Source organism: Echinops telfairi, unplaced genomic scaffold, assembly GCF_000313985.2.
Source record: "Echinops telfairi isolate 266 unplaced genomic scaffold, ASM31398v2 ScPeMD7_7417;HRSCAF=8455, whole genome shotgun sequence".
Classification (NCBI taxonomy): domain Eukaryota; kingdom Metazoa; phylum Chordata; class Mammalia; order Afrosoricida; family Tenrecidae; genus Echinops; species Echinops telfairi.
In genome coordinates, this window is record NW_022111317.1 from 3,173,627 (window position 1) to 3,187,349 (window position 13,723).

The window sequence follows — 13,723 nt, forward strand, 5'->3', positions numbered from 1 at the left end:
CAGTCAGTTCTGGGCCGGCCGCCCACACGACTAAGTCTGCGGGCCGCGGGCGGGGCCGGACGGGGCGGGGCGGAGCCGGGAGTGCACCGCCCAGGCCCCGCCCCCAGACAAGGCCCCGCCCCCAGACAAGGCCCCGCCCCATCAGGAAGTCGGGGACTGCCACTGAGAAAGCAGCCGCACTGCGGCCCCAGGGAGGTACCTGCGTTTCTGACCCTCATGAGCCCGCTCGGGGCACCCCAGCCGGGGTGACCTGTCGTGGGTATGTGAGTGGAGATCTGTGGCCAGCGCTTAGACCCCTTTAGGGAAAGGCCTGTACCACCCACCAGAAGGCTGCTGGGATGTACAGGCGCACATGCGTCTCCCCAGCAGCCTCCCCACTTCCAACATCCCTTCTCTTGGAGGAGGTGGCGGGAACATAACACTTCCCACTGACCGCTAGGGGATGGGGAGCTGGCAGGGATCCAGGGGCCCCAGCACCCTGGGGCCTAGGGCCAGGGTGACCCTTTTCTGCCTTTTTGCAGCCTGGCTCCTGGGCCCCAGCTCCGGAAGTGAGGGCCTCAGCTAGGCCCATCTGCCTGAACTGTGGCTGGCACCCCTGGAGAACAGAGGGGCAAGGGTGCCCCTCACCTCCGTGGATCCTTGACCCTACAGGGTCCGAGGGAGCCGAGGGTGGGCAGCTGGGCTGAGGCTGGAAGCTGAGGGTCCTCAGCAAATGGCAGATAGGAACTTGGGGCGCCAATTCCAGGGGGGCCTTGGACACAGTGGTGCTCAATACCTTATAGACACGTGGAGATGGATCTCTAAATGGTGTTCCAGCTCACCAGACCGACGGGGCTCATCACAGCAGGAAGGGGTCCCCTGTTACCCAGGAGAAATTCACACCCTCTGAAGGAAGCCTTTTCCAAGCCTTTGGCGTGTTCTTAATGGTGGTCAACCCTCACCTCCATCTGCTGCTGCAGCACTTCCCATCACCCAACAACGAAATGCTAGGCCTTCAGTATGGATCACAATTCAAACGGAATAAAAAAAAGCCAAAAAACACCACAAAATCCCCACAACTGGACGGATAGGTGGCATCATGGTAAATGGAGGGAAGGTCGAAGTTGTCAAGGGTGTTGTTTGGTTTGCGATCAAGCAGTCCGGAGATCAATGGATGCACTGCCTTGGGTGACTCTGCTGCACAAGACCTCTCAGAGGGGCTGAAGAGCAAGGACGTGACTTTGAGGACGGTGTGCCTGACCCGAGCGAGCCCTGGTGCATTCCACCGCCTCATGGGCATGTGAAGGTTGGGCACTAAGGAAAGGTGAAGAACGGTGGATGATCTGAATGATGGTGCTGGCCAGTCACACTGGAAGTGCCCTGGAGCGCCAAGAGAAGGCGGCTGTCCCAGAAGACACACGGCCAAGAGTGCTCCTTAGGATGGCGAGACTTCGCCTCAGTTATTTTGGACATGTCGTCCGATGTCCAGTTCCTGGAGTGTCCTGCTGGTAGAGGGGCAGTGAGAAGGCTCCAAGGTAATGAAGGGGAGATGGCAGGACTGGCCAGCGTCTTGCTCTGTGGTGCCGACTAGTCAGCCGACTTGAGGGCCCCTAAACCCAACCCCAATCCCTGCTGCCCCCAAGGGTTGGCTTCTGGACAGCCCTTACAAACAGGGTCAAACAAGTCACCCCAGTGACTAGCTCTTTCAGCTCCGTGCTCCCTGGCAGCCTTTCCTGCCTTATGGGTGGACACTGGGCTGTCCCCACTTCGAGGGTCCAGTGAACAACGGTGCACAAACCTGGGAGGTGGGAAGGGGGTTGAGCCAGGGTTCGCTTTTGGAGAAGCCACCACATTCAGACCTACTTTGGATTCGAATGCTCTACTTATCTAGGGACAAGTCTCTGGGACGCGCTCATCACTGAAGGCCTGCTGTCTGAGAAGTGACATGAGAGGCAACAGGATCCCAAGTCGGCCTCATTTTGGCTAGGGGGCCACTCCTGTGTGTCCCTTGAGGGGGGGCTCTCATCTGCAGCCCTCCCTGGCACCCCAGTAAGGTGGACACCGGGGCATTTCTGGGTCCCCTACTCACCCCTTAGCCCTCAGGGTTTGAGGGGTGCCGAGTCAGGGGTGTCAGCCCCAGGCTTTCCTGGACTGACCACTGGGTCCTCTCCCTTGTCCACACAACAGGGACCTTGGGCCACTCAGTCCCCTTGCTCCTACCATGGGCGTGCACCAGGTGTGTGGGTCCCTCTTGGCTTTGACTCGCTCACGCCCCTCAGCCCTGGGCTGTGTGGGCCTGTGTAGACACCGGAGTGTCTGGCTGGGAGGGCAAAGGGGAAGTGCTGGGCTGGGGACTTGGACAAGAAAGAGGATGTGGCTGGCTAGAGGGGAGGCCAGCTCAGGGGCAGCAGAGCCTGTGTCACCCTCTCGTGACTGTCACGCCCGACCAGATGTCCTCCTGCCCCTCATCAAGGACGGCCTGGCCTTCCTGAGGTGACCCTGTGTGTTGGGAGGCTCGTGTGTGGTGGCCCCCGGGGAGGGCAGGTCCGGGTGACCGTCATCATTGCCCAGCCCTGGGAAAGAGGCCCAGGAAGGTGTGCGGGGGTGGGGTACTCTGGGCCGTGGGGGCCGAAGGCTCCCATAGAAAGACGACAGAGAGCCGGGAGGGAGTTGGCGAGGCCCAGAGGCAGTGTGGTCAGTGCGCGTTTATTGGGCGGCAGGGCGGGGCGGTCATCGGTACAGGTAGTCGGCCTGGATGTTGGCGGCAATCTCGGCCTCCCACTTGTCCCCATTGTTGAGCAGCTTCTCCTTGTTGTACAGCAGCTCCTCGTGCGTCTCCGTGGAGAACTCGAAGTTGGGGCCCTGGAGGGCGGGGTGGCCGCAGTCAGGCCCCTGCCCCAGCCCCTCCCCCACCTCCTCCCTGCCCCATGCCGACCCCCTAGCCCCACACCTCCACAATGGCGTCCACCGGGCAGGCCTCCTGACAGAAGCCGCAGTAGATGCACTTGGTCATGTCGATATCATAGCGTGTGGTGCGCCGGCTGCCGTCCGCCCTCGGCTCGGCCTCGATGGTGATGGCCTGGAGGGGGACGGCCGGCCCTGCCTCACTGCCCTCGCCACCACCCGACCCCGACCCCAGTCGGGCCCACCAACCTCCCAGGGCCGCTCGCTCGGCTCCAGGCCTGCACTGCCTTACACGTGCCCTTCCCACTCTGGGGGCTTCCCACACCTCGGGGGCGCGCTTCCCCAGCCCCACACTCTCCAGGGTGTCTGACCCTCCTGTCCCTCACTCTTGCCCTACCTGACCCCTGTGCCCGAGGCCACCATTCCCGCCTGTGGTGGCTGTGCCTGGGGGTCTCCTCAGCCTAAGTCCCGGTACCCTGTCTGCTGCTGTGTGACAGCTGCTAGCTCCTGTCCAAGAATGGCTGTCACTTTCTTGCCACCCCCGTCAAAGCACTGAGTGACGAGGTGGTGAAGTGGCGTGCCCCTGGGACCTGAGTCGAATTAGCCTCTTTTGACAGAGAAGGAAATAGAGACTCTGGATGGGAGGGGCTTCCAGCAGGTCTGGGGCCTCCCACTGCTGGGAGTGTCTCTAGAGGCCCAGGTCAAATGGCCCCCCACCTGCGGCCTGGGGACACCCTGTGGTTCCTGACTGGGGACCCTCAGGCGGCAGCAGCAGCAGTGGGCGCTCACCTGGGCGCGGGGGATGTAAGAGAAGGAGGGGGTGAAGAGACAATGGGGGTGACGAGAGGGAGGGCCTGGGCTGGCCAAGGGCATTCACCTGGGCGGGGCAGATGGCCTCACAGAGCTTGCAGGCGATGCAGCGCTCCTCCCCGGACGGGTACCGGCGTAGGGCGTGCTCACCTCGGAAACGTGGGCTGAGTGGCCCCTTCTCAAAGGGATAGTTAATGGTGGCTGGCTCCCGGAACAGGTAGCTGAAGGTCATGCCCAAGCCTGGGGGTGGCAAGGGTAGACATGGTGAGGAGGGTGTCCTTCCTGGGGCCTCCCATTGGGCCTGCCTGGCTGGCCCCGACTCACTCAAACCCACCTCGAACCAGCTCTGTCCACAGCAGGGTCTGGGCTGCACGGTCCGTCACCGACCTCATGTCCATCTGAGGGTCCTGCATGTTCACATACTCTGGGGGGACAGGGCAGCGGGGCTGGGAGAGGCAGCCTGCTCCGGGACTACCAGGCTCCCTCCCATTCTCCAGACTGCCCCTCCACCCTAGCTCTGGGATGCAGCCCCTACACCCATAGCTCAGGCCCTGCTGCCCGCCCCACCCCACCCAGAGAGCTCAGACTGCACCCACAGGGGAGATCTCCACCCCTGCACATGGGGTCCTGCGCCCCATGGTTCAATCTTCACCACCAAGGGCCCTGAGGGGGCAGCCCCAACCCTTGCCTCTGGGAGGGGCAGCCTGGCCGGGGATGCCAGTGGCTGGAGGTCACTCAGGACTCACTGTAGGTGGCCGACACTGAGCTGCTGTGGAGGCTCCGGCCACTAAAACATCCTGAAAAAGAGAGGGGTGAAGCTTTAAGTTGTGAACTCATGCAGGGCTCCCCAACCCCAGAAGAGGTCCCTTTGCCCTACCTGTGCGCGAGGCCTGGACCTGCGCCAGGGCCCGCAGCAGCGTCGGTGTGGCCAAGCAGCGCATCTGTGACAGGGGAGGGGGGTAATGATGGAGAACCAAATTCAACTTCCCAGCAAAGGTCAAACCCACAGGGCCTCTGGGAAGCCTGAGACTAGTGCCCTCAGATAACCCCTGAACCCGGAACTAAAGCTCGTCCCAGTGGTCGCCTTGTATTCCAGTAACAGGCTGACTGATGGAAGAAATACTGCTGTCCGGTCGGTTCCGGTTCAGCTTCTCCATGTCCAGCAGAATGCAATGCCACCCTCCTGACTGGTTTTATGTGTGAGCCAGGGTTGCAGCCAGTGTCCATTCCATCTTGAGGGTCTCGCTTTCTTGCTGCCCCTCTGCTTTACCAAGCATGAGACTATCACCCGCCCCACAACACCACCAAGAGCACTGTGCTGCCTTCAATCGGAGAGCCCTAAGCGACACCCTTTGCTAAGGTGACCCTCCAGCAAAGAGGAGAGGGCAGTGCGGGGGAAGGACGCTATCTCCACAGAGACAGACCAGCTGAACGGAAGCCAGGAGCATGATGACACTGGAAGTGTCTCCAGCATCCCCCACTACCATCACCACCACCACCCCCCAAATCCACTGCCACTGAGTCGATGCTGACACTTGGTGACCCAGAGACAGAAGCAGAGAGCCTCAACTTTCTCTGTAAGAGCAACTGGCGGGTTTGAATCACCAACCCCACAGGGGCAGTTTTTCCTATTCCTATCGAAGCTGGGCACTCCTCAGCGGGTGGGGCTGCCGCCTAAGCGCTGGGCTGATAACCACCAGGTTGGTGGTTCAAACTCACCAGCTGCGCGCACAGTGGGAGAGAAAGGAGGCCACCTGCTTCTGTAGGGATGAATGGCCTTGGGAACCCTAGCCGGTCACTGTGAGTCAGGGCTGACTCAGCCGGACACACAATAATGCTCTTTTCTGCCTGTGGCACCTGTTAAGTGAAACCTCTGATCAGGGGAGGCTCCTGTGCCAGGGGGCTTCAAAAACTTGGCAGAAAAAGGAAATGACGAGAAAATGGCTGTTCCATGAATTTGTATGTTTGAGGAGCCCTAGTGGCGTAGTGGTTACACCTTGGGCTGCTGCCTGCAAGGTCAACAGTTGGAAACCATCAACCGCTCCGCGGGAGAAAAAGGAGTAGTCTCAGAAAGCTACAGGGGCAGTTCTACCCTGTGCTGTAGGGTCGCCGTGCGTCAGAATCGATTTGATGGAAGTGAGTTTTCGTAGATTTAATGTTGTCCTCAGTGGGTGTCAGGGGCCCGAGCCACTTTAATAAAAACAAAGAGATGCTAAAAAAAAAGTTTGACGTGAATTGTGTTTTTTTTTAAGTGAGGCAGGTGCATGTGGGTTTCAGAAAATGGCCCCACCAGGGCATCTCGTGTATCTGTCAACCTCTCCCCATTCCTGTCTCCCGGTTCCCTGGCAGTTGGGCTACGACTTGGGCCCCCGTCCATGGGCCCTAAGTTCTCTCCGTGTCACCTCCTGGGTCTAGGACTCCAGACTTCCGTCTCCCCTCCCCCAAGTCCAAAAGATTGACGGGGGAGCACTTTCAAACCAGAAGCGGCGTCCACTGCCGCCGGCTGAGGACCAGGACCAGGTCAGGGGCTGCCCACAAGGTCCTGACATTGGCCCAATGTCCAATCCTGCCTCGTGTCCCAGTCCCTTCTGGACCTGTCGCCCGGCCTGCCGGCTGACCTTGGGTAGGTGGCATCACCTGGCCTGTTTCCCTCCCAGTGGTCACAGGAGTCATCCGGGCTCAGGTAGGCCGGGAATTGGCCCGGAAATCGGAGCGCTCAGATTCCCAGACCTCGGGTTCTAGCCCCGGGCACCCAACCCCCGCCCGCCCCCGCGTCCTCCCCGTGACCTCTGACCCCACGAACGTCGGAGCCGCCGGGTCGGGACAGCGCATGCGCCCTTGGTGGGGGCGGGGGGGGTGAGGATGGTGCGTCCGCTACTCGCTGAAGGGCACCGAGGTGAGGCCCGGGTGTCCTGAGCGGGCCGAGGTGCGGCCCGGACGCCGAGCCGGTGGGGTCCGTGGGGCGTCCCCCTCGTCTCGCCGCCGCGCCGCCCAGGCCGGGCATAAGGAGCGGGCCCCGAACACCTACCTTGAAGTGCTGCCGCTCCTTCTCGTGCCGAGCGGGCCGGTCTGCGGAGAGGCGGAGTCTGACGCCCGGGACGCTGCCATTGGGCCGACTGGCTTCCCTCTTTGTGGGTTGATCCACAGTGCTGGGCCCTGATTAGCCAGAGGCACGGTGAAAGAGGCGGGGCCCAGAGGTATCTTCCTTCTGATTGGTTAGACAGCGCAGGAGTTTGAAGTTCTGCAGGGCGCCGCCATGCTGGCTTAAAGGGGCCAATACGCGAGCGTCGCACGCTGGAGGAGGCGGGACATCCGGGGCGGGGCGTCCCAGGCGACTTTGAGTGGCGGGCCATGAAGCACGCGGGTGACCTGCAGCGGCAGGGACTGGGGTCCCTCCTTGGCTACCCTCACCCCCTCGGGCTCGAGCACACGGCCTGGCAGGGCAGGCCCCTGGGCCCCACAGAGGGCGGATGGGGCTCAGTGGGGTGTGTGGGGTAGTGACAGGAAGACGATGACGACGGACGCGGACTCGGCGGACTCTGTCCTGGACATCCCACACGTTTAATCTCGCAACAGCCCATTTTACAGATGAGACTGAACCACGGAGGTTTCATGACTTCCCCAAACTGTGTGGCCCAGGACCCAGATGACCAGCGGGCCAGGAAGTCTTTCTCCGGTGGGTTTTGCATTGGGGTCCCACAGGGACTGAAGTCCCACTCCCCCTCCCCTGTGTCAGGATGGTCAGGGAAGGCTTCCTGGGGGAGATCACGGCAGAGTTGAGCAGGCAGATGTGGAGATTGTCGGGACAAAGAGGACAGGGGGAGGGGAGGGGGCAGTGGCTTGCCAACTTACTAGACTGGGGTGGTGACAGAGACTCACTGGGGCTGGGAACTTGATTCCATGGGCCACAGCAACCATAGAGGGCATTAGGGATGAGGAGCTCCCTGGACTGATAATCTAGTGGACTTTGGAGGAGGTGGTCAGCTGCCCTGAAGGGCGTTGGGCCTGAGGAGAGGGGGCACGACAAGAAGCTGATTGTGTGGTCACCCTGGGCATGGTGAATAGAGGAGGTCAGGAGGTCCTGCTGTTTCCAGTAGGAGCCCATGGCTTCGGGGCCCAGGAGAATGAGCTGAGGGTAGGCCATGGTGACAATGTACCCAGGACCTGGGACTGCCAGCAGGAAGGGGCATGGAGGGAGAGATGCCTGTGTCCAGTCCTCCCCAAACCAGTGGGAGCCAACCAGCTGTGTGCACGATAACGAAGAACAGGACATCCGAGGCTCAGTTCAGCAACTCATTTTTATTAAGCCTTGTCCCACTTCCCTAAAACGATCGATCGTCAGATAACCAGAGGGTCGGCGGTTCAAACCCATCTGCCACTCCCTGGAAGAAAGATGCAGTAGCCTACCGCCTTAAAGATGACCATCTCAGAAACCCGATGAGGCCATTCTGCCATCCTGCTGGGTCATGGAGTTGGGATCAACTTGGGGGCAATGGGTTTGTTTGTTTGTTTGTTTGTTTGTTTTGGGAGGGGGTGTTTAAGCTGCCCCCACTTTTAGTACCCGAAGCGATCTTGGGTGCTGGTGTTGGTTACTCACTTCTAGTGGACTTCTGGCGAAACTGAAGCTCTGAGAGGGCAGAGTCACAGTGGTTCCAGGGTGCAGGCTCCCCTCTGCTGTCCCTCACCCCAGCACCTGTGCAACCTGCCAGCACCAGTGGCCGGCATGGGGGGAGCGTGGCCTCCTGGTCCCTGTACTCTCCGCCTCCCCACCAGCACGCGCGGGCTGCTCAGAGCAGCGTGCAGCTGCAGCTGCGGGTCCGCATGGCCAACAGCAGCAACCTCAGTTTGCTCGGGGAGTAGGGAGGGTAGCGGATGGCATAGATCTTCTCCAGCCCGGGGCCTCGCAGCAGACAGGCGCGGTGGTGGGAGAAGGTGTCGAAGGAGAACTTGCCGTGGTAGCTGCCCATCCCACTGGCACCTGCACAGAGCAACGGGGTGTGGCATCAGTCCCTCGGTGGGTGGCGCCTGCGCTGACCCGAGGGAGGGGCGCTGACCTACCCACGCCTCCGAAGGGCAGGGTCTCGAGCGTCAGGTGCATGAAGCCATCGTTAGAGCAGAAGCCCCCGCTGCTCGTCGCCGCCATCACCCGCTTCACCACCTGACGAGGAGAAGGAAGCAGCAATGAGGCCTGGGGTCTGTGAGGGAGAGCCCCTGCGCAGCTGCTCCCGGGTGACCCAGACCCCTACCCCAGGGGCCTGGGACGAGGAGGTGCAGGGGTTACCCCGTGGGAGGGGGCAGGAGTCATTCAGGGAGAGGGGGAGAGGGAGTGGGGGCGAGGCAGGGGGGAGACACCCGTCGAGAGTTCTGTACAGTGGGGCCCTGGCCACATGACCAGATCCGTGGTGTAGGAGCCCAGACTTGGCCTTTGACTGCCTTGATGAAGGACAGTCTGTAGGCTGTTCAAAGGATGACCAAGGAAGAAAAGTCAGTCTGTGATCCAACGGTGCCCCCCGGGGTGATCTGAACAGTGACCATGCCCTGCTGGAGCCCACCCAGGGGTACCTCGGAAGACAGACCTGGTGACTTCATTAGCCACTGCAAACCCTGAGGGGCATGGTTCTGCTCAGGTGGCCAGGAGTTGGCATCACTTGGTGGTAACTGGTTTCAACAAACACACACAACTTCACTATGTTGGGTCTTGATGAACCTCCGTGGGGGACAAGAACAGATGCCCGTTGGGGCGTGTGTGTGCGTGTGTGTGTGTGTGTGTGTCAAAAACCACTGAACCACAGAGGCCCAGGTGCGCAACAACACCTGTTACAGATGGACTACCACCAGAGCCCCCCCACCAGAGTGCTCTGCATATAGCCAGGGGAGCTAGCCCAGAGACTTGCAGACACGAGACCAGTACACCAGCTGACTCTGTTTCCAGAAAACAGGGTCTGTGTCTGAGGGCAGGGCACACACAAGGTGAGTCCCAAAGTAAGGAAATGGCCAAGAAACAAAAGGACAGGTGTGTCCAAGGGATACGAGCCAACCTGGAAGGCGTCCCAGGCCCAGAACAGGGACAAGTTGAGCAGCAAAATAACTACGGGAGCCTTCTGGATTAGGGTCCAGAGAACCAACCGCACACACAGGAAGAGCCCGTGCAATGGAGCCGAGTTAAGCAGTTAAGCGGCTCCCAGGAATCTTGGTTTCCCAGTGTCCACAAAGGTACTTACCACCCTAGTGTACGCAGTGTGCAGCTGCGTGAAGTCTGATAACACAAGAAGGACCCAAAGCAGGGATGCAGAGGAGGCATGTGCTGTGGGGGAAATGGCGATAGTCCCATCAGGGCACTCACGGTCGTCACACACCTTCACTTTGGAAACAGAGTGTCTGCAGAGCACCATAGAAGTGGGCCGCCCTGCCCGTGAGTCCACACGGATGGGAAGGAATGATGGAAGAGAAGCGACGCCCAGAATTCCAAGTCACAGCCACGCAGGGCCAGCCCCCTACCCCCCCGAGGTGGGGCTTAACCACAGCCCTACCCACCGAGGGTGGGCTAGCCTTTGAGGCTGGCTTGGAGGTGGGGATCCAGCAAGGCCAGGGGGAAATTGCCTGAGACAAAGGTGAGCGGCACCCACCCACAAGACAAAGTGAAGAGGCCACCTTCACCAAGGTATTCTTTCCCCAAACCCAGACCCTGATCGAACCTGGACATCAGCAGCCCACCGAGATGGGGGGCTCTCAGGAGACCAGGCCAGCCGTCTAGACTCAAGGCCATGGGAACAAGAGCAAGGGGGAGAAGCTGTCACAGATCAAGGAGCTGGGACTCACCGGTTACGTGGAAAGAGTCCTGGACCAGAAAAACAGGTGAAATCCCAAGAAAGTCTCAACTTTAGCAAAGAGACACAAACCAGCACCCGTTTCCTCATTTGGGCAAATGCACCGTTCTACTCCCATCCAGAGGTGCGCTGGGGATGTAGGGGTCACTGGTTGAGCTGCGGTCCGCGTGGTAGCCAGTTCGAAACCCCCAGCAGTTCCGAGGAAGAAAGACTGAGCTTTCTACTCGGTAGAAAGTTACAGTCTCAGAAACCCACAGGGGTCGCGATGAGCCAGCATTGACTTGATGGCAGTGAGAGTGTCCCCATCCAGTGGATTCTGACTCGCAGTCACCCTGCATGGCAACGTTTCCGGATGCAGCCAGCCTCAGCTTTCTCCTTAGAAGCTACTGGTGGATTTGAACTGCCGACCTTCGGGCTAGCAGGCATGTGCTCTCCCAGTGCTTGACGGGACTCAATACGGTTCTCTCTTGCAACGTACAGCTCTGTTGCTAATAAATCCACAGGTGTGCAACCAACACCATATTTAACTTAGAACATTTCCAACAACTCTCTCCAAATGCCATACCTATTAGCAGTCCCTAACCCGAGAGTGACCCTGTAGGACAGAGTAGAACTGCCCCCTCGGGTTTCCGAGAAAGTCACTTAAACCTGGTCACTTTTATAGAAGCACACGGCCACATCTCTCTCCTGCAGGGCAGCTGGTGGATTCGAACTGCTGGCCTCTCAGCAGCCTAGCGCTTAACCACTGCACTACGAGGGTACCTTACAAGGGTCTGGGGTGCACAACGGCGCTCTGCTGCCTTTATTTCCAAAATAAAAACAATTCAAACGACATTGTCCAGCAAATCTTCCTTTGGCCACTAAGCAAAAGGGTGGTGACTCAAACCTTCTCAGCTGCACCTGTCTGTCACATGGGGTCACCAGAAGTCGAAGTCAACTCCCAGCAATGACAGTGACCCCATGTGCAACACCAGACCAGGCAAGTCTGTAGAGATCTAAGTTTGTTGGCGTTTCCCTGGGGTAGGTGGGGGAGGCTTAGAAGGGATGGGGAAATCCCTTGGTTAGGAGGGATGGGGAGATCCAGCAACAGTCAACGGTGACAGCTGAACATAGTGCCCCTGATGAGAGAAATGGGAATAATCCTGAAAGGCAGTTATGATTCTCCAGAGGCTGGAGAATGGGGTGGGACAGTTCACTGGTTTGGAGATTTCTTTTGGGGTGGTGAGAAGTTTCTGGAACTAGACGCAGTGGTGGTTGTACAGCATTGTGAATGCACTAAAGACCACCAAACAGCTCTCTGGTTGGTTTTATGTGAATTTCACCTCAATGGACAGGAGCTGGGGGAGGGGGGTGTTCTGCCCAGGGGGTGGGCACTGGGGCTGGAGAAGGGTGGGGCAAGTAGAAGTGGCTCACAGGTGGCTTTCTGGTCCCCAGCCCTGGCTGCAGTGCCCTGTGTGGGCCTTCCAGGGGGCAGGAACTGGGGAAGGGAGGCTGATGTGCCAAGAGCCCCTGGATCTGGAGAAGCCACCCCACCTGAGAGAACTTGGACTGAGGTGGGGGGTGGGGTGGGGGGCTCTGGTGCTGGGCCTGCTGATCCTGGGGGAGGACAGGAACAGAGTGGAGAGGGTCACCCCGTGCTTGAATGCCTGGAGCTACCCCTGAGGGACTCAACCCCACCTGTGCTCCTGCGCACCGCCACCTCCCCCTGCCAGGTGTTCCTGAGGGGCTGGGCCCCCATGGCCCCAGCTGTAGCCAGGGCTCTCTGGCATCGCACCCTCGGGCCCTCTCCGCCCCCTGCGCCCTGGCGGACCTGACTGTTGTTGGAGAAGGTGTACAGCGCCAGCGGCTTCTCTCGACGGGTGATGAAGTCCACGGCCTCGTCCAGGCCCCGCACGGTCACCAGGGGCAGGATGGGCCCGAAGATCTCCTCCTGCATCACGGGCTCTGTCTCCTGCACGTCCACCAGCACCGTGGGGGCTGCGGCACAGGGCGCGCTCAGCGGGACCCAGAAGCTTCCCTCCGCAGGCACGCGCGCAGGGCGGGACTGGGGGACCCAGGAGGCAGAGGGAGGTTCAGGGAGGAGCATGAGGGGTCCCCAGTGTGGGGACACTCTTCGTGACAGGGTCCGTGTTGGCTGGGGGCCCGGGGCGGGGTGGCCTTGCTACCCAGAAGAGCAGGGGCTCAGGCGTTGGGTCAGGGCTGAGGGGTTTGTGGTGCAGGCAGAGGCGTGTGATCCGCTCAGTGAGCCCCCAAGGACCCTGCAGAAGGGCCAAGGGTGCAGAAGCTGCGAGACCGCACCCTGTCTCCCTGCACCCCTCTGTGTCCTTACACTACCTACCCCGTTGGCCCCTGGGCCATCCCATAACCCTTTGCCCTCCTGCACCCCTGAGGGGCTCACCGATGTAGCGCTCGGTCTCATCGCTCTGACCCCCGATGGCCACGCGCCCACAGCGCAGCAGGCCCTGCAGCCGCCGGAATTGCTTCTCTCCCACAATGCGGCCCAGGTCCGGGGACGCCTTGGGGTCCTCGCCGTAGAACTGGGTGATGGCGCTCTGCATGGCCGGCAGCAGGCGCTCCTGCGTCTCGCGGCTGCACAGGACGTAGTCCGGCGCCACGCAGGTCTGGCCGGCGTTGAAGTAGCGGAAGAACACCACGCGGTTGGCCACGGTCTGCGGGTCGCAGTCGTCGTCCACATAGCAGGGGTTCTTGCCCCCCAGCTCCAGGGTCAGGGGGGTCAGGTGCTTGGCTGCGGCGGCCATGACCACCTTGCCCACTCGGGGACTCCCTGAAAGGGAAGAAAGAAAGATGAGTGGTCTGGGGCGCTGGGCCAGCCCCCACTGGCCTTTCCTCCACAGTCAGGGGCAGAATTGGATCTCAGAGCTTTGCTCCATTACACAGCTAAGAAAACGAGGCCTGGAGGCTTCCAGGGCTGGATGACGGGGCTACATCAGCTGGGTTAGTCAGCCTGCCTGAGTTGCCCAGGTAGGGAACTTGGCATTGGGGGTCTGGCCTTGTCCAATGCCCACCCTGAGCTGCAGGGAGTGATGCTTGGTGACAGGGCAAGGAATGAGCAGCCCCTCCCCGGGAATCTGCAGGGCTCTGGCCCCTTTTCCCAGCCCTTGAGGTGCCCTCACCCCCACCTGGCAGCCCGACAGGCTGTGCTTTCTCCTGAGAGAGGAAAGCAAGTCAGAAGGTCCCCTGCT

The 13,723-nt window shown here is 60.5% G+C and overlaps 2 protein-coding genes across 3 annotated transcripts; both read right to left on the minus strand.

Annotated features, from left to right (window-relative positions):
* Positions 1–2,666: 2,666 nt before the first annotated feature.
* NDUFS8 (NADH:ubiquinone oxidoreductase core subunit S8) lies at positions 2,667–6,755 on the minus strand. 2 transcript variants are annotated; one of them, XM_004713589.2, is made up of 7 exons: positions 6,722–6,755; positions 4,571–4,634; positions 4,440–4,490; positions 4,028–4,117; positions 3,761–3,933; positions 2,930–3,058; positions 2,667–2,841 (listed from the first exon to the last, which is right to left on the minus strand). In XM_004713589.2, exons 2-7 carry the CDS (start codon positions 4,632–4,634, stop codon positions 2,710–2,712), a joined length of 639 nt encoding a protein of 212 aa, XP_004713646.1. In that variant the 5' UTR covers positions 6,722–6,755; the 3' UTR covers positions 2,667–2,709. The 2 variants fall into 2 exon arrangements, with proteins under 2 accessions (XP_004713646.1, XP_045153202.1); XM_045297267.1 differs by lacking the exon at positions 6,722–6,755 and adding an exon at positions 6,312–6,416.
* A 1,394-nt stretch (positions 6,756–8,149) lies between these two features.
* ALDH3B1 (aldehyde dehydrogenase 3 family member B1) lies at positions 8,150–13,532 on the minus strand. Its single transcript, XM_004713728.2, has 4 exons — positions 12,919–13,532; positions 12,331–12,497; positions 8,752–8,851; positions 8,150–8,671 (listed from the first exon to the last, which is right to left on the minus strand). Exons 1-4 carry the CDS (start codon positions 13,277–13,279, stop codon positions 8,481–8,483), a joined length of 819 nt encoding a protein of 272 aa, XP_004713785.2. The 5' UTR covers positions 13,280–13,532; the 3' UTR covers positions 8,150–8,480.
* Between the last annotated feature and the right edge of the window lie 191 nt (positions 13,533–13,723).